A 20860-nucleotide genomic window follows, 5' to 3' on the forward strand; every position below is an offset into this window, starting at 1 on the left:
CTCATCTCGCCAAAAAGAAGAGAAGCACCAGAAAGGAAGGTGAACACATCCACATCACCACCTTGGCAATGATGCCAGGCTAAGCAGAATCTCAACTGATGGATGACGACTTCTGGTGCTGCTACCCAATCACAGGGATGTGCTACAAAAAAGAAGTGAAATGTATATTAATCAGACTTTCAATGAATGATGTAAAAGGATTGAACAGTCAGCAGGGGGACAGTGATGGGATCCAGAGAGAATGCGCTCTCCTTTATGAGCAAATACCATGCACAGACAGATCTCTCTACGTGAAAGATGAGATAGAACAAATAAAAGGGAAAACAAGAACCATCAGCTGCTAACCCGTGATACAGAATAAAAGGAGGCTTCAAAATTAAGATGAAAAGCAAACCTATGTTTGAAAGAAAGTAGTTTTATTCTAAGAATATTGCATGCTCTAAGTAAAAAGTTAGTGGTACAGAATTATATTAAGAAAAAAAAAATTTTCCATCTTTTACCCAACTCACTCTCTGATATGTCCATACTTAATAATAATAGTCTTCATCAAAGTGCCCACTATGTTCCAAGTACTTCTCTAAATATTTTACGGCTAATAGCTAACTTTGTCCCTACTTGAGAAAGATATTTTATTGTCTCCATTTTCAGAGAACTGAGACTCTGAGAAATAACCTGTCAGGTTTCCACAGCTACTATAAGGCATTTGAATCCAGAATACCTAATCCTCTGAGTACGTGTTTTTACTTCTTATGCTTACTGCCTCTTGTAAGCTTCTAAAAATTTTCTGTGTATACAGAAGCACATATATACAAACATTATGACACAATTGGAATCAAACTTGTATGTTATAGTTTATATGTTACATAATGATAAAACAAGTATCTTTCTAACTCACTACATACAAAAATATATCATTTATTTTAATTATTCCAGATACTATAACCAGTGCCTGCTTAATGTAATTTATGTTCTTTTGATGTTTTGCCATTGTAAACACTGAAACAAAGAAGAACTCTGAACGTATATCTTTGTGCTCTTGCATGTGGATATTTCTGGAATTAGATTACTAAACGCATTTGGCACTCACTATGGTGAATGTATTACTGGTTCAATTCCCCAAGAATCAAACTCTGAGATGGAAATTGGCATGCTGGAAGTTTATTGTGGAGTGCTCTTGAATTATGTGCAGTGTCTTTGTACATCATTTATAACACAATAAAACTTTTGGAAAAGAAAAGAAAACATCTGTGGGAGAATTAAAGATGCAGAATTGGGCAGAAGCAAAGGGTCAATTGCGATGGAAAGACAATGGAGTCTCCCCAGTCCTACTGGGAGCTCTGGAACAGGGATGACCCAGTAGAGTTGTCCCACATTGAGGCAAGGAGACTTAGTCTTTATGACCCTGCGTCAATCAGTCACTGGATGCGAGCTGTCCCAAGAAAAGAGAATTGACTTCAAGCGAAGTGGCTCCTTCCAGCTAAGGTCAATTCTTATAGCTGTCAGCCACCAATGTTTCCAGGAGTTGGGGAAATGAGGGCTTCGGTCCTAGGTTGAACACATCCACTAGCACCCATAGTTAATAATAAAGCATTGTGCATTTTAAAATAGGTTAAGATGATAAATCTCATGTTAAGTGTTCTTACCACAAAACACACACAAAAGAACACGAGGAAATTTTTGGAGGAGATGGATATATTTACTACCTTGATAATGGTGACGGTATCACAGGTGTATACATTTGTCCAAACTCATGAAAATGTACTCATCAAAGATGTTCAGTTTTTTTGTGTGTATCAATTATACCTCTCTATAAAGGTAAATAAATGAATAACTAATTAATTTTTAAAAAACAAACCGTATCTTGCACCCTCAGATTCATTTGTTCCTTATAAGTTCTGTAAGATGCTACTTCAGGGTTCTGGTTAGCTTCTTTCTCTGGGATAAATTATAAAGAAAGATTAGTAGGATGAATGATTGCACCTACTCCTGCAGCTGGTCCACAGGCCACTACTAATATACTTCATCTGCCTTCTTCCCTACCTGCTTTATATTCTCTTTACCATCAACTAGGATCTCTGTGGTCTTGCTCTAACTCTTGGGGCTATGTTATAATTCACCTACTGGGACTTGCCATAAACTTTGTAAGATATCTTATGCCATCACGAATTCCACTAATAACTCTAATACTACAGAGACCGTTGAGTCTCTTGGCGCAAAAGGGAAGTCTCCTTGCACTCAGGCTGGAATCTTTTACCAAGTCTTCTCCTCTCTGGATTCATTCAAAGCTGCTAGCTGTCTCTGTCCCTAGATGAATGGAGCAGAGCAATATTTCTGCCATTAGAACCAAAGAGCCTACCAAGTGTTGTGCTTCCCTCTCAGTGGTGCATGGTATAAGATGTGCTAATTTGCCTTTAATTTGTATGAGATGTCCTGGCATGCTCCAGAACGTTGGATCTCAAACAACTTCACTTATGTGACAGGACCCTGAGTCTTCATCGGGTTTATCTCCCATCACCTGGAGCACATGTATCTTCCCAAGGCCTTTGTCACATTTGCCATTTATTGCTCATCTGGTTTGTTAACAAAATAATAATAGGTAATGTCATCAATATAGTGAATCAGTGTGACAGTCTGCAGAATGTCCAGATAGTCCAGTTACCTTAGATTATATTATGATAGAGGGTGGGAGAGATAACGCAGCCTTGAGGCAAGATCTTAAATGTACACTATTTTCTGTCCTAAGGGAATATACACTATTTCTGACCCTCCTACCTGATAGAGATAGAAATTTTCCACATTCTTGCCCACATATTGAGTATCAATCAAATGTGCCACACCCGGCACAACAGCAGCAATTGAGCTATTACTTGGCTGAACTTGAGTAACCCACTGTCGTCTTCAAGGTGATATATGTTTTCTGTAGGGACAAATCTGGCAAATAAAGTGGAGAACTACTAGTAGACTCTCCTTTTGTCCTCAAGGGTGGCACCATTTCTGCTTTTTCCCTAGAGGGCTATTTTTTATTTTAATTTATGGTACTGGCTGGAGGGAGGGAGTTTAAGTGGGGAGACAGGTTTGAAGTCTTCCAGTTTGCATTCTCTATAGTGCTGATCCCCAAGGAAAGAGATGATGTGAAGGTTCTACGGACTAAAATGTAAGCCCATTTCATGTATATGTTCAGGGACTGGGGAAAGGACAACTGGAACGAGTGGATGCACTGTGAGCTACACCTGGGCCAGGTGCATTTGTTACCTTGCCTGCATCTGCCCCCACTCTAACGCCAGGGCAATGAAGCCTCAGAAACCTAGATGTCAATGACAAATTGAACTTAAGTCCGACATCCTTGTAACGTTGGGCATTCTTTCTCCTAAATGTAGTTACAAAAGCTAGTGGCCATAGGTCCTGTTGGTGGAATCATCACTATGTCTTGCTGTAGTGGGGTAGGGTGTTTTCTCCTGGGCACTTGGCCTCTCCTTCAATCAGTGGGTTTGAGGTCTGAGGAGTGGTCAAGGGATCATCATTTTTAGCTGGAAGGGCTGCACTCAGCCTCCTAATTATCCGTTCTTGACTTATTTTGATTGTGTGGATTGAAGAATATCCTTTTTGTCTACCAATCTATCTTGCGCCTAGAGACAATGTGTCTCCATAATTCTCCAAGGATCAGAGCTCCCCAACTGCCTCTTTAGCCTTGGTGATCGTTATAATTGTGCCCTACTTGCTGGGAAGGTTATATGCCACCACCTGGTCTTTTTAAATTTCAAAATCCTGTCATCATCATTACTTACAGGGAGCCAATTTTGGTAAGAGTGTCTACTATAATCAGTCCTGGCCTACAGGGGATGGCCAACACTAAGCTTCTCGCTGAAGCTGGTGCCTTTCTGAAAAGCACACATCTTATCACTTTAATAAAAAGAGTGGTCTCTAGGTCTTCCTGCAGAACATGGTCACTTTTGTGGCCTTACATAAAATAAGTTGTTTAGCATACTCATTTTTTCTGAGCTTTTGATTTTTTCGACTATTTACCATGATAATTCTGTTATTTCTTCTCAGTTAATGTGGAGCATCAATTTCTCCAAGCATCCAAGGATTGATTAACCAAGTGCCAGGAAGGGTCTGGTCAGGAAATATGTTCATATGTATAAACACTTTCCACACAGCTCCTGTGAGACAGGTGACCCTTGAGTGACATTTTTTACCAGAGATTTCTCTACCTCACCTTCCTTCTCCCTTTTTCTCTCTTCCTCATCTCTGTTTCTCTTATTTCTTTCTATATCTCATATATCCTTTAAAAATAAATAAAAGGCAATGTGTATGCTATCTGGATTTTTTTAAAGGAAATGTTCTATAATTTTAAATTTTAATGAAATAATGGGGCCATAATAATTTCTATATCTCTATAGACTTTTTAGCTTTCTTCTTAAGGAGGTTAATTTTTGTGCATTTTTGACATTGGCTAACCAAAATACTTAATTGTATTATATGCATACAGCCTAGAATTAAGAGTATATAATTAGTAGAGTATATGTTGCTGATATGTGTTAACTACTTTTGGAGAAATATATATACATTTGGTAACAGATACAACATTTACCGTAATGCTAGTCCCAACAACACACCAAAGATTTAATTCACTTCTTGTTTGCTTACACATAATACATTTTCTAAATGTGTAAAAGTGCTTTGGCTTTTGCTTGCTCAGTTGATTTTCTTTTGAGACCTTAAGTCTGAAGTTTATTAAATTTGGAGTTTAAAATGTTTCTCCCTATAAAACTTCTGACATACCATACATTTATGAATTATTTTGTAAAATGTTCATAAGTTTAAGTTCCATATCTCAAGACTTTAGTTCTTTTTTTCTTTTTTTTCTTGTGAGGAAGATCAGCCCTGAGCTAACATCTGATGCCAATCCTCCTCTTTTTTGCTGAGGAAGACTGGCCCTGGGCTAACATCTGTGCCCATCTTTCTCTACTTTATATGGGACACTGCCACAGCATGGCTTGACAAGCAGTGTGTCGGTGCGCGCCCGGGATCTGAACTGGTGAACCCCGGGCCGCTGCAGTGGAGCGTGAGCACTTCACCGCTTGCACCACCGGGCCAGACCCCAAGACTTTAGCTCTTTTAAGTAACACTCCGTATCTTGTTTTGTGTTCTAAATGTCTGTTTCCTACTCAAGCTGTATTTTTGTATAAATATTATACAGACATATACACATGCATAGATACAATTAAATAAAATGTTAAGGAGTAAAAAAGGTACAGCTGTAAATTTATCTGAATAATTAGGAAATTATATTTAAAAATAGACTTACATTAACTTGGCCAAAGGATCCATTTGGGGAAAAACCAAGACCCAGAAACAATACTTACTTGCTCAGGAAAACGGACACATCATCAATATGCTGTGTTTATACATACACACACACACACACATGCATACACACACACCATAAAAGCAAATAAATGAAATATAAAATATAAGAATGTAAAGATGTTAAATTTATGCATTTTAAATATAAACTGAGGCTGTGGTTAAAGTCGATTCATATAATTGTCCAGTTACTCGTGTTTACAGCATTAGCCATATTCCTGGATCAACAGGTGAACTCACAGGATGGTAGCTTCAACCATCTGTAGTCAGCCTTTGATACGTGTGTTTTATTTCACCTTATTCTGATTATTGTCAAAAAAGTCATTTTCCAGATGAATTTCTTATGCTCACTGTAGATTTAAAAAAAAAATCTACTAAAATCCGATCATCTGTCTCAGTGGTAAAATGCTCCATTCTTATTGTTTTCATATTATGATCACAATGGCAAAAAATGTGCAGCTGCTCTTACTGTCTGGCACACTGTTGGCTCTGGTTTTCTGGTCACAGATTTAAGTGCATGAACTTCGGGGTTTCTCCCAAATACAGCATGAGTTTCATCAGATGTACTTCAGATTTTAAATGTGAGTGTACTGGAGCCTTCACCCAGTGCATTTTCTGCCTCTGCTGGGTTGGCATTTCTGCTTCTTGCTGTGAGAGGAGGAATCCTCTGAATCTTGAAAAAGCCTGGAATTGTGTTTCTGAGATGCTGACCTGCCTAGAGAGCAGCTTGAATTCAACAACTGGGAAAAACTCTATCGATCAGTTTGTCTTCTTACACAGGACAAGAGATTACATCATGTAGAATATTGGAAACATAGATAATTTAAATAGAATTAAATAGAATTATAACCAAGAAAATATCCAAATAAAATGTGCATTGCTTAAAAATATACAAAGTAATTCTTCCAGTATAAATACATGATTTATAGATTCTATCTATAAATAGATAAATATGAAGTATCCCAAATTATAAAGCATATCTTTGAAAAAAATATATATATTGAGGCTTGATAGACTGAATAGAAAAGATCTTTTTCTATTACTATTAGAATAGAAATCTTGAATTCATTTAGAATATGTACTCAATAACTTGCTTTTCACTCTCAAAAAAAAAAAACATATAAAAGACATATTTGTTTTCTATCAATCAAATGCCTGTAGGTAATCTGACTAGTAGGTCTTTTTCCTACTTATTCTTTCCCATTCAAAGATTCTAAGATTCTGTAAAATATTGAAGAATATATCATGCAATATAAAGTGGCTATTCTACATTTTTAATGAATTAACTTTCTATTTTAGTAAAAAAGTCCAATGTGTAATTTATTTGATGCTAAGTTATTCCAAGTAATACTTGTTGGAATGGCCCTTGAATTTTTATCACAGGCCTTGATTTTTCCACAAAATTCCATATTTGAATTTCTCCCTGGATATAGGACAGCATCTTAAATCATGCAGTTAATTTGATTTGTTACTATGTACTAAACATCAATACCCTCTCTTCCTCTCCCATCCCCATCATGGTCATTCCCTATCTCACCTCATGGCACCATTATCTTTCCAATACTGAAGCTAAAATCCACCAAATCCTCCCCGTTGCTCAGTCTGCCACATCAGCTTATAATAATCATTGTCCAGAACTTCTCAAGCCTACATCAAAAATGTACTTCAAATCTGATATACCTTCTTAAGGGCTTGGTTTAGGCTCTCAGAATCTTTTATCAGCAATTCAACAATACCTTCCTAAATGATCTTCATGCTACCAAGTTCTCGCTATTTTAATCCATCTTCTCCTCTATAACAATCTGATTGTGTTACTACTGTACTTAAAAACAACCACGACAAAACCTTAATATCTTCAGGAATAGAATGCAAAATAGCTTAGTTTCACTGATGCTGTTGCTGCTGTTTTCAGTCTTGCCCTGCTGTCACTATTTAGGCCATTTCCATCCTTTTATTCCACCATATCCATCTTCCCATATGTTTTTACATCTTAACATCTTCATGCTGTTCTTCAGAGTTGTCTTTAATCTTGTTTTCTACTTTTAATGTTTACTAGTGAGATAAACAGTCTGTTTGAAATAAATTTTAGCAGTCTAAATGAGCTAAATGGGTTTTTACTTTTTTTTCCAAGAGGATTGCAATGGTTAAGAGCATAGTAGTGGCCATCTTATAATTCATTGTTAATATAGTTTTGTTGATGGTACACCTGATGATATAACTAATTGAATGAACAAATAGGTGAATGGATAAAACGATAAAATAAAGAATGAATGACTTAGTTGAGTAACCTATATTTTTTATTTCTTCCTTTTCCTGTGCCCTCAGTTTCTTAAGACATTAAAAAAATAATAATATTTTATTATTCACAGTCTTATCATTTCTTTTTTACCTACTAGTTTTGGTTGAGGTTTTATTTTACATACAGGTAATGGCTGCAAGAAAAAATAAGTGAACTAATTTTTATAAGAAAATATTCTGTCAAATTATGTGTAGTGTTAGATTTGTATTTATAAGTTTATAGCCAAAAATGCTGGTATACCTATACAAAACATGTTCAAACATAGATAAATATTGCCGAACAATATTTAATCATTGCATACCAATATTTATGGGGAGGTATGCATATAGAATGCTTAATATTCAGAAATTGGAATCTACTAAGTTTTTAAGCTAATGAATTTCTTTGATGAATACTGTTTTTTTTCCTATTCTATAATTACATCTACTTTATTTTCTATGATTAGCTTTGGTACTTTAAATCAACATTTACAAATTGAAATATTGTTCTTACTGAGAGGGAATTCAATGTATTATTTATGCCAGTGGATTTTTGGTTCCCTCACTAGTGAAGACAGCGAATTAGAGTATATTAGTCTACCTTTAAGCTCACACTAAATTAGTTTTCAAGTGTTTACTGCTGGAAATTGTACACTTGAAAAGTCATAGAGTATATGTTTTTTCTTGTTTGGTTTTTTTAATCCATAAATACTATGCTTCTAGTTGTGAGTTTGGAAAATCCTGCTAAATAACACAGAATCCTGAAATTATTTCATGGTACAACCTAAAAACCAGATTAAAGCTCTCACATAAAATGTGTTTTTCCATCCATCCAAGACCAGTTTCTCTGACATGTACAAAAGCAGATTCAAATACATAAATGTGTAGGTCTGATTGTCAGTTACTAGTAGTGACTTTGTTTCTTAGAACTTTATTTTCTACAAAATATCCACGCATCTCCATAGGTCTCAGCCTTGGCTTCATAGTCCTATTGACATATGGCCAGATGCTTTCCTGAGGGTTTGATCCTTGTAATGACACCACATGAAATCTTGGGCCACCTGTTATTTGAGAAGATAAAACAAACCTTCAGCACATATGCTAAACATTCAAGCATTGCCGCTTATGCACAGAGAACTCTTTTAAAATAGTCAAGTTGAAATTATGTACTCATGAAAGAATACAAGAAAAAGAGGAAGATAAATATTTGTGCAACACCTCTTGGAAGTAAAGTTACTTCAAGTAAAATAAATGCACTGAAGCTATTCTATTGGTATTTGGTTATACTTAATTTTAACATTATTTCACAAAATGTTTAATGGTCTTATAAAAGATTTGAAACGTGCAAACTGAAAAAGAAAGGAAGAAAAGAGAGAAAGTAGGAGGAAGAGGTCTGTGTTTCAGATCTCCAGTTTGCTAACTACAGGACTTTGGATAAATCACTTGTGTCCTTTGCACTTCTAGCTCTCTCATCTGTAAATGGAGAATAAGAATGCCTCTTCTACTTATCTCAAAGCTTTATTGGAAGTATCAAATTGGATAATATATTTAACAGTTTTAAAGTACGATATGATTTGACAAGTAAATGAAAAGAACCACTAGAAGTTGAAGCAATACCTGTTGTTGAGATGCATATTTTACTTAGACATAAGTAGGATAACAAATGCTTTTTAAAATTCTGTGACAGCACCTAGTAACTACTGTAGGTGGCAGCGCATTGTTGATGTCAGTCACTATATACACTTTATTCATTATGCCATTGATTCTTTACAACAATTCTCTGAGATTACCAATTTTATTACTTTCTCTGGCCCACAATTTCCCAAATGAAAGAATTTGGGTAAGTCTATATGTTTCCAACTGAAGACCTTATATTAATCAATATTTATAATATTTTCAACATATATTGTGTACATAAGAATATGGAGATTCAGATAATTCTTACATATCAAGGAACCAGAAGCTTACAGTGGAGGTAAGGCATGAAAATGTTTATAATACAGGCTACTTTATGTGATGAATTCCTAAAGCGTGTGGCAAGCAAATTTTAGAGCAAGGTGAAATCATGTGCAGGATTACTAAATAAGTGATAGAATAGACTTTTATGGAAAATATTCAGTTTCATTAAGGGACATAGGAGATAATAAAAGAGGCAGACAGTAGCACCTTAGGTAGTTCTGTAAGTGAAAGGATACTCTGTAAATTATTATACTGGGACAATAAGCCTAAGCCAGAACTGTCTCAGCCAACTAGGATAGATAGTCATCAAAATAATGTCATTATTTTTTAGAAAAGAAAATAAAAACATCAAGGCTTTTTACTCATTCTTACAGGAAATAACATATTCGTAGATATATTTTTCTGTTTCAAGGATATGAATTATTTCAGTTGTAAAGTTTGCCTTATGCAAACATACCTTACAAAGAAATATTCAATTTGCATGGTAGCAATCACTTTCTGCATATTATCAAATTTAAAAAAAGCTATAAAATCAACTGTTTTTTAAATTAGATTTAATATTATTGAACTAATAAACACATTATTAGCCAATTATGTCTAAAACCATCTTTCCCCTTATTCATTTTAGTATTTATTTCAATGGCAACTATATCTATTTAGAGTTCAATTGCAAGTGCTAGTGCAAGCCAGTCGTTCAACCTCTCCTCTCACTTTATTTGTATCCTCTGTATTTATTAGTACAAAAGGGTCTGGATATTCCTGGGGCTTTGACATTGCAATTGAGGTGATTGATTGATTGATTGATTCAGTCATTCATTCATTTCTCTCTCGCTCTCTCTTCCGTCCTTTCCTTTACTTTTTTTTTTTTAGCAAGATATTGCTTATCCTGAAGCAACTTAGATGTTTCAGCCCGTAGTATTTTTTTCAAGTTATCTTAAATATCTAATCTATTAGTAAAGGAAATTTTTTCTAAAAATAATTCTTTAATATCTCCTATGCTTTGTGCCATGATCTGTTACTTGCCAAACAGTACATTTACTCAAGATTTGGAGCTCTGCTTTGTGCACAGACTGGCACGAGTTCTCTCTCTGAACCCGCCCACAGTGTATAATTGGCTCCCACTCAACCAGTTGATTGACAATCCTCGCATTTGCTGCATATCTGCAGGTTTCCTTATTACCTATCTCCTTTATTTGTATAATACTTTATATGGAAAACCCTTTTTCTTACCCTGTTAGAATTCTCCAGCTCTTAAGAACAGAACTAGCTACTTTGATGAAAATGTTTGGCTAAAATGCTATTTGAAGTCAAAAATTTCCAAGAGAATGACAGATGCTGGATGATTAAGGATCAGACTGAGTCTGTGATGTACAGACAGGATCCAGATGCTTTACTTTTTATTTGTCTTTTTTCTCTTCAATTTTTCCATGTTATTCAAATGTTAATAAGAAAGATCTTTTTAAAAACATACCAAACTGAAACAAAAAATGGATGTTTAACATAAAGAAGCACCTTGTTATAAATACTCTGGTGATTATAAGAATCTCGTGTTGCTAAAGACATTGAATTAAATATCATCTCAGGCTTGTAAACAGTGATCCCATCTGTAAAAATCATTTTAAATAAAAGAAATAATTGAGGAAATTTTCTCAGTTGGCAATTCAGCTCAATAGTTGCTAAAATTGAAATTGATAGCACTGTTGTTCTCTGACACGGCTCAGTGGCCTAACTGTGTTAGGAATTTACCAAATGCTTCTTAAATCTTATTTCAGCCGATGCAGTCAGTTTGGCAGTAATATACATCAGATTGTCTCAGGAAATTAGGCAAACAATATTTTTAAAGTGTGTATCATTTATTAATCTTGTTATAAATAAAAAAATACCACACAGTAGTTAAATATAGTTATTACATTGAAAATGAAAGGAATAAATTTGAAACAGCATTGCTCATATTTCTTAAAATTGTATTTCAGCTGTGAATGTGCACCTGGATGGACTGGACAAAACTGCAGTGAAGAAATAAATGAATGTGACTCTGACCCGTGCCTGAACGGAGCTCTCTGTCATGAATCTACCATCCCGGGGCAATTTGTATGCCTGTGCCCACCCTTTTACACTGGAAAATTTTGCCACGAACACTATAGCTCCTGTGATCCACTCAATGACCCTTGCAGAAACAACGCAACATGCTTGACTTTGGTAGATGGACGTCATTATTGTGTTTGCAGAGAAGGTAAGAGCTTGTATTTGTTTTAATGGTTTGTTTCACTTTTTGTTTTGCTTTGGTCCTCTGGGAGGGTGGCTCCTTAAGAATGGGTGAGAGAAAACCTAAACACATTGGAGGGTGGGGAAATATCTAACTCCAAATCCAAGTATATAAACATCCTGGGGAAATAATCTAAAGAGTCGACCTAGATAGCACGGCAGTAAAGGGAGAAGGGCGGAACTTGGTGGCTTTTGGGTCTCTTTCTTTCTTTCTTTTCCTTCCTTCCTTCCTTCCTTCCCTCCCTCCCTCCCTCTCTCTCTCTCTCCCCTCCCTCCCTTCCTCCCTCCCTTCTTCCTTCCTTCCTTCCTTCCTTTCTTCCTTCCTTCCTTCCCTCCCTCCCTCCCTCTCTCTCTCTCTCTCCTCCCTCCCTCCCTCCCTCCCTCCCTCCCTTCCTTCCTTCCTTCCTTCCTTCCTTCTCTCTCTTTCTTTCTTTTTCTTGCCTTCCTTCCTTTCTTTCAGAAATCTTCTCTCATTCTTTGTTAACAGTTTCTCTTTCCTGAATAATCGTGCCCATGCAGTGTTCCTGACAGTAGCAGTTAGTTAGAAATGGGCATAGGTACAATCCTGGGTAATCAAATGCTTCACTGTAACTTTTCTCCTGAAGCTATCTGTAAATATCACTTCTTTCCACTTAAATTGCTAAACTAGTATCATGTGACTCTGGTAGCTCTTTGTATCATGGGAGAGAATTCATGTAAGAGAGAGAGAATGAACAGATCACAGGACATTATTGGAGCCCCTGAATCCAGCCATATTTGAAGCAAGGCTACTTCTGGCTTTCTAGGTCATATCAGCCAATAACTTCACCTATTATCATTAGAGATGCTTGATTGGGATCTCTTCAGATGTAACTGAGAAAGGTCTGATTAGTGCACGTGTAGTCTGGGTAAATATTTACCACTTGTGTACTGCTGGCTACGCAAGAGCTGTTACCACTTCCAGCAGGAATGCTTCTGCCATAAAACCAGCACGCTGATGGTTTCAGTATAACTGAAATGTGCCATAAGCACACTGTCAGAACCACATCGTGTATAGAAGTCTACAACTGCTATTTGTTTTCTATAATCACTTATGGGTTCCTGTCTCTTTCCTTGTTCCTGGCTCTACTAGAATAGGAGTCCTTTAAAGGTAAGGGCAACACTTATTTACTCTTATGCCCAAAAAGGCCAGCTTAGATCATATCAGTTTAGTAGTTATCTTAGTCAAAGCTATTTCCATTTGTTTTTACAAACCCTTTAAAACCTCTTGAGGATATAAGGTAATCTATTATAAGGATACAGTGGCAAGTCCTATGTACATGACAGAAACTTCTGGGTCTTCTGAGGGATTGGAAATAGAAACTGGGAAGCTGTTAGTAATTGTTTTTGCAAAAATGACGTGGGCTCTATCGAGCATATAGGATGGGCAAATAGAGCATACAGCAAGATGTTTTCAGGAAAGAAGTGGGAAAAGAAAGACAGAACACAATGTGAGGGGAGCATTTGATGCTTTGCAAGCCTCGGTAATTATGAAGTACCTAATTTAAATCAATAATTTTCCTTTTAACAAATATTGAGAGTGAAGTTTTTTAAGAAATGATTCAATAGCAGCCGAGGAGCTCATTTCTCCAGCAGGATTATTCCATGATGTTTTACTTATCCCACTAATATGTTCTCAGAATATAAGTAATAGATAAATATTTACTGAAGAGAAGCAGTATATTTCCTCAATTTAAATAAAACCTCCTGCATTTTCACCAGAAAAAATTTTCTACAAGAGGGCATGTTTTTTCAAATCATAATATTTTGATAATTCATTTAATGAATTTCTATAATCTTGTGAGATTCCTTTCCTGTTGTGGAATGAGGGGAAAATAAGTTCAGAGATACCATAAAACTTTATCATTTTCTATCACACTAGTAATAAGATTTTCCATCCTCATGAGTATCCACAAAAATACCTTGGGAACAATTTAGATTTCACCATTGCATATATGTAAAATCTTATTTTTTTTCTTGGAACTTCATCATTCTACTTAAGGCTTACAGATAAATAGGACTACTCAAATCAATGCTTTTGAGAGAGCGGCAGGTGAACACGATGAATCGTGTGTTTATTGCTTTTAACTGTGATTCAGCACAAAGAGATATTTGAAGTGGACATCATTTCTAAACTATTTTGCTTCGTGTATATATATATATATATATATATTTAAAATGGAAAAATATGTTTCTAAACCTAAGAAAATGTAGGATTAAGTTTCTGTAAATCAGGTTCAACTACTATAAAAAATTCTTAGTTAATATTCTTTTAGTTGTTCCACCTCTGTAGCAGATCACAAACTAATGGCTGTGACATTGCTTTAAAAAACTACCTCAGAATTCTAACAAGAGGTTGACTGTGGAATGTTTTAGACACCATGCCTAAGTTACTTTAATAATTGTTATTTAAAATAGGGTCTATGTCAAAGCCATTACATCATTTTTTAAAGCAAACATTCTGATCAAATTCCATTTTAAAAAGTACTGAAATTTAAGACCACAAAGAATTCCAAGACGTCACCTCTTACCCAGACACGGGCTGTGGAAGATCCACTGGAACTCTCTGCAAGTTGTTGCTGTTTGTCAAGTGAATAGAATATGGCGGCTCATGAGAAAGGCTTAAGGCTTAAGAAAAGATTTAAGGCTTAAGGTGTGCGAGTTCAGCACATGTATCTCTGAAATGCTGTTCACAGTTTTTAGTCAATCTATGGGGTCTATCAAGATTTCAATATAAGTATAAATAAAATCTCAGAGCCAGAGTAATAATATGACTGCATACTAGACGACTAAATTATAAATGGCATTAAAATTCACCCTGAAGAACCAGCAAGTAGAATAACTGATGCTTTGATTTGTGCCAAATTGATTGCTCAGCAGGTAAACTATTTTGGTTAGAGTGATTGAAACTTATAGTCAAAACAATCAAATCCATTTTGGTGCAATGTGAGCTACTTAAAAATTATAGCTGTAGTAAGACACCAGAACTATTCATGTTTCACAAGAGAAAGTAAGGGTGATGCTCTGGCTTCTGATTAGAACTGAGGTGAGTTCATTTGGTCTCTGTGAGCACTGAACACTTCCTAGTGGAAAATAGGTGGGCAGAGAATCATTTAGCAGTAATAATTCAATACAGGTTTGTTTTATATATAATCCTATTTTTTAAACAATTTCTGTGATCAAAAATCAGTGCTTTAATAAATATAAAAATAGCACATAGAAAGACAAATATAATTTCATAAAATACCTAGAAACAAATGGGGTTTATTCTTGGTCCCCCAATAGTGATAGCTTTGGAGATGTAGTGTGCAGTTTACATGCCTCAAAGTTTGTTTTATAGTAGACACAATTTTTTTTACCTCTCTAAACTATGCTCTGTACACAACACACGTCAGTCTTGCAACTGTATGTTGGTAGTGTTCTAGAAATCTAAAGACTGTATTCTTTATTAACTGATTCAACAAATATATATTGATTTCCTACCATGTGTCACTCTTGAGACAGATTCTGGAGAAATTAAACATGGCAAAGACATGCCCTCAAGGAATTTAAAGTTCAAGGGAGAGACGCATAAGTTAACTAACCATTAAAGTACAATGTAGTGAGAGCTTTCCCATATACGACAGAGATATGCACAAGGAGAGGGGATTTGCGGATGCATACCCAGCTTTGTTGTTTAGTGTCACATCTCTGAGTTAGGTTCCACATGATTTCTAAGAGGATCTCCAGCAGCCTCCAGCATTGGTTGCCCACAGCAATAATCTGCTCATTAAACCACTCCTTTCCCTATTTTATTTCCCCACTCCCTTGCAATGATTCCTGGGATTGTAACTGCGGGCCCTCCAGGACCAGTTCAACTGGTGCCATCTTATCAACAGAGTCATTAAGAGTGGTTTTTCAGGAACTGAGACCGCTTGTCCAGTTCAGGCTGGTGGAGACCACCAACCCATTAACTGGGCCTATGTAAATGCTCGACAAGTGACCTTTTTGATGTCAAGGGGTAAAAACTCCACCCTCAGATCATGGTAATGCTGCCATTTTATGAACATGTGTCCTATGAAGAAACATGGAGCTTGACTTTGCTTGCGCAGATCATCAATTACCTCACTTCTCCTTACTTCCGATCATCTATCTCCACACTTCAGATCACCCTGCCCTTCATCCCATGAATTGCGTCCCAAGGCCTGGATCAGGGAGACAGATCTGAGAGTGTATGCCCCTGTCTCCTTGCAGATCAATCTAGCAATAAAGCTGTTGTCTTTTCCCAAAAGCTGATGCCATACTAATTAGCTTTTGTTTTTATGTGCATTGGGCAAGAGAACCTCAATCTTGTGCAGTAACAGAATTGCCTCTCAAATAAGCTAATTGTATGTGAATCATCATTTCAGATTCTTCTTTTGGAAGAACTCAAGCTAAGACACATAGCAAACTCCATCCCTCTGGGAATGATGATTGCTCAAAGTCTGGGCACAGGACTGGAGTATTGCCATGCAGAACCCTTCCTTGGATCTGATGCTGAGAGAAGCAGCTTTCTCTTTCCGCCGGGGTTTTTCAGTTGGTGCAGCCAACAGCGTGTTCCCTTCACACGGAGCTCTGTATGCAGTGGGAGAGAAATGCTTGTGAAAGAGCAACTCCCAGCAGTTCCTGTGGTTCTTTCCTCAGTTCTGCAAACTGCCTAGTATCCTTCCCAGCTAGGCTACCAATAAATCCCATTCCTTGTCTCAGTTAGTGTTTTTATTTATGTTGTATGTGATCAAAAGGGTAATGTCTAATGCACACAGTGAGGAGAAGGAGCTAATTAAGTAGGAGAGGGTGAATAAACTGATTTCAACTCCAGGCTGGTAGAAACGGAATATAAAACGACCTGAGGGTTACAGAGGTGGAGATGATTCTAGATGAAATGCGCGTGAATGTCTGTGTGTATGGCATTCGTTAGAGTCTCTGTGTTAGCATGTGTGTGTATACAGTGAGGGATCCAAAATCATTTTATTCATAAAACATATTTATTTTCTAGTATTCTCTTTAGGAAAGATTCTCTATCTACTTTGAATTATGTCTCAGTTTATAGGCGAAAACATAACCCTAGCAAATACTTTTAATTCAACTGAAAAGGCTTAGTTTTCAAATGTAGCCACTTCATCCAGGTCTCCAAGGTGAAAGGAGCAAAAGCTTCTTTAAATGACACTTTACAAAGGATTAAAAAGTGGGAAAGACTCCTTGTAAGATGTTGTAGTGAGAGAGGAATCAGATCATTCACATGTGCTATTGATTTATGATTGGGGGTCTCAGCTGGATGGATTTGTAGAACAGAGGAGGCACGCGGTTGCATTTAAATGTGTCTATTACTCCAGTATAGACACATACTGTTATACACCTGAGGTAATGTGGCGTCATGATGATGACATTACCTAAGGTGTACAACTCTGAGAACCAAATAAATGTGTCACTAGACAAAATAGTTTGTCTAAATTAAAAATTACTCCTTTTGAAAATTAAAAACCTGTGCTCATGTAGTAGCATGTATCTATTAGATTTAAAAAGCTGTGGACATTTATATTGGGAAAATTCTTCAAAGAAGATATATATTGTTACCAATTAACTTTAAAACATGTTAAAATTTATTACATTGAAAATATTAGCTTTTATACTCATTTTCTAAATGTTTACTTAAAATCAGTATTAAAATTGGAAAGGGCGTGTTGGAAATTTTAGTTCTATTTTTTCATAGTTCTTAGTTTTTAAAGTTACATCTGCAACAATTTAGTAGTTAGTTAATTTTTAAGAAAATATTAACATTTTTATTATATTGTTTTAAAATACAAAGAAAATATGTTTAAAAAAAATGTTCTGACTTGCCAAGAGAGAAATCTTTTTCTGTTTTCATAAAATTTTAAAATCTAGGGAAATTAAAGATTTTAATTAAGAGGAGTAAAATAATGTCTTTTTAATGCTTTTGAAAACAATTCATTTTAAAATTTTTAGTGTTTATTTTAAAATATGTGGTTTTTACACTACTTTGAATACGTGAAAGATGTACTCTAGTTTTTCCTATTTACCTTCATTACTAATTACTCCAGCTGACACTGCTTCTAATGTGAGAGCTGTCAAAGTGTAGCCCTAAATGATAAAATGTTTCCTGAGAAGGTTTCATGAAAACCTAACTGTTGTTAATGTACTCTGCTCTATACTATCCCTTCCAGAGAATCAGGTATAAAAAGGCTGCATTTCTTAGAACTTAGAAAATATTAAGTAATTTAAAAAATTATACTTATAATCTACACTGATTTAGCTCCTGAATTTGAGCAGTAGGTTTAGTAACTTATTTTGTGATATGTTTTGGGGAGTTGAAAAGTGTAAAAGTATCACATATTAACTAGTCATGTGCATTTGCTAGGACAAGACACAGGCAAGACACTGTAAGAAAAGGATCAAGAAAGCATCTGTCTGAGAATGCCTCCTTACTCATGTATAAAAACTCCTCTGCACCTAATAAAATAGACTCAGCTGAATAGTTCTGGATAGGGCTAAATAACAGGGAACAGCATAGACTTAATTCACTGTACTTTCAGTTTTGACAGACTTTCAGCTGTTACTGTGTATATTCAAAACAAGTACCCTTCGCAAGAATAAATAGCAACTTCTAACACCAAAGACTACGGAAAATTTAGTTTGAGACTAAGTATATATACATTTCACTCCTTTATATCCCCAAAGCATAAGCTTTCTGAGCCAAGCTTTGGCTTATTTTAAATGCAATCCATGTCTACTTTATTTTTTCTTCTAATGTCTACTGCATCTCATTTCCTCAGCCCATTGACATATGTTGCTAGTTGGTAACAAAGCTCCATCTCAGAAATGTCAAACTAAATGAATCAGGCAATCACGGAAAACGAGGTTATCCTGTGAGCTGTCCGAGCTTCCAGGTCCTGAATGTTCTTCCGATTCATCAGCCCAGCCGAACTCGGGAAGGCACACCTGCACTTCTCTAGCTGGCCAATGCCCCTGAGTCCAGCGCCTCAGAAGAACATTTCTAAGAAACATCTTAGTGTCAAATTGCCCTGCCTCCCAGAGAAAGCTAGTCATGCTGAAAGTAGGAATGGTGGAATGCGTCCAGATTTCTAAATAAATCTTTAATTTGTAAACAAATTTAACTACAATCAAATGTTTAAAGAAATAGCTTATGTTATTTATAACTATGATATCTGCAATTTAAATATAGCAGCAATAGTGATGGATGAATGGTGAAGTGTGTTAGAATAATAACTTGCTCACCTAAAATTAGGAGAACCATAGGGGGCCGGCCTCGCGGCGTGGCAGTTAAGTGCACGCGCTCCGCTGTGGCGACATGGGGTTCGCAGGTTCGTATCCGGGGCGTGCACAGCGGCACACTTGTCAAGCCATGCTGTGGCGGCGTCCCATATAAAGTGGAGGAAGATGGGCACGGATGTTAGCCCAGGGCCAATCTTCCTCAGCAAAAAGAGGACGATTGGCAACAGATGTTAGATCAGGGCTACTCTTCCTCACAAAATACATACATACATAAATAAATAAATAAATAAATAAATAATAAATAAATAAAATTAGGAGAACCACATTAACTTGGAAATAACTCATTTTAATTTTGTTTTTAATGCTGAGGATACAACATCTAGTACATGAATAAAATTATAAGCATGCAACTTCTAATTTTAACTTGAAGGATTCGACAACTGAGTGAAAAGAAATAGGAGAAATTAATAATGATGCTTGTCCTGAAGACCACTGGTCTGCTAGTCACATAGGCCCTCCAGGATTCTTATGGTGCTTCCTGGTGCTTCTTCAGACTGTATTTCTACTTTTAACCTATCATTGTCTCTATATTTAAAGTGAATTTCTTTTAGGTATCATGGAGTAGTTTCTGTTATTTTATTTACTTTGTCTCTGCCTTTTAATTGGAGTGTTTTTTAAAATCATGTTTATTGTAATTATTGATATATAGGCTTTAGATGAACCATATTGCTATCTGTTTTCTACTTGTTTTATCTGTACTTTGTTCCTCTGATTTTCTTTTGGATTAAGTAATTTTTAGGATTTAATATTGTCTCCTGTTAAAGAGGCAGCCAGATTTTACACAATGTGGTACCAACCTCCCAAACTCCAAGTGGAAGTGAGTTTGGCACTTGGCCTGATGGTAGACACCGCAGACAGTGGCAATGGCTTGTGGCATGGTGTGATGTGAAAAGATAAAGTAGGCCAGTCCTGTCTTGTCTCATGGGCATCTGAGTGTGGAAAGACTGAGAGGATTTTCCACTGAGCAGTAGGTGCTGAAGCTGAGAGGTCATGATTAGAGATGGAGACCAAGGAAGATGTGCTATATCATCCACATGCCAATATTACAAATGATTTGAAACTTTGAACATGAAGAGACATTTGCAGATAGAAAGAGGAGGAGAGACTGAGAAGGTACTAAGGGAGGAAGGCAGCCATTTGTGGGGAGCTAGGCCACTCTCCCCCTCAGGTGCTTCTCAGTTCCAACCCCAGTCTATGTGTATGCCAACAGTAAATGCAGTTTTCTTAGAGTAACTAGAATGACCTCTGTTCCTCAGACTAAATAAATCTGAGTAGATATTGACATTTATAATGTCAATGCAATTATTTGGTGCTTAGTTATATCACAGAAAAAGCAAGAGAAAGGAAAATCCTCTTGTTTCTTACATTGTCTAACTAGTAGAGAAAAATATTATCAAGCAAAAAGTATAAGTGTATATTTTGTTATACCTAGTCAATATATAATCATGGAAATAATTGTTTAAATGATCATCAGAAATGCTGAAATATTTAATGTACTTTAAAAAGTGATATCATGCTGAATTTTTCTGATACAAATGCTTTGAAATAATCACAACTGCCTCTTATCAGTCTGTGTAATTTTCTTTCATGTTCTTTGTTTTTTTTAGAATATAACTGGTACGTGTTTAAATGGATGACTGATTAT

At 36.0% G+C, this 20860-nt stretch overlaps 1 protein-coding gene across 1 annotated transcript in view; it reads left to right on the forward strand.

Annotated features, from left to right (window-relative positions):
- EYS (eyes shut homolog) overlaps positions 1-20860 on the forward strand; it is a 1424867-nt gene that overhangs the window by 461170 nt on the left and 942837 nt on the right. The window contains exon 13 of the mRNA XM_058554077.1: positions 11577-11836. Within this exon, the coding sequence (XP_058410060.1) occupies positions 11577-11836 (260 nt within the window). The remainder of the gene's footprint in view (positions 1-11576; positions 11837-20860) is intronic.

Source organism: Diceros bicornis, chromosome 14, assembly GCF_020826845.1.
Source record: "Diceros bicornis minor isolate mBicDic1 chromosome 14, mDicBic1.mat.cur, whole genome shotgun sequence".
Lineage (NCBI taxonomy): Eukaryota > Metazoa > Chordata > Mammalia > Perissodactyla > Rhinocerotidae > Diceros > Diceros bicornis.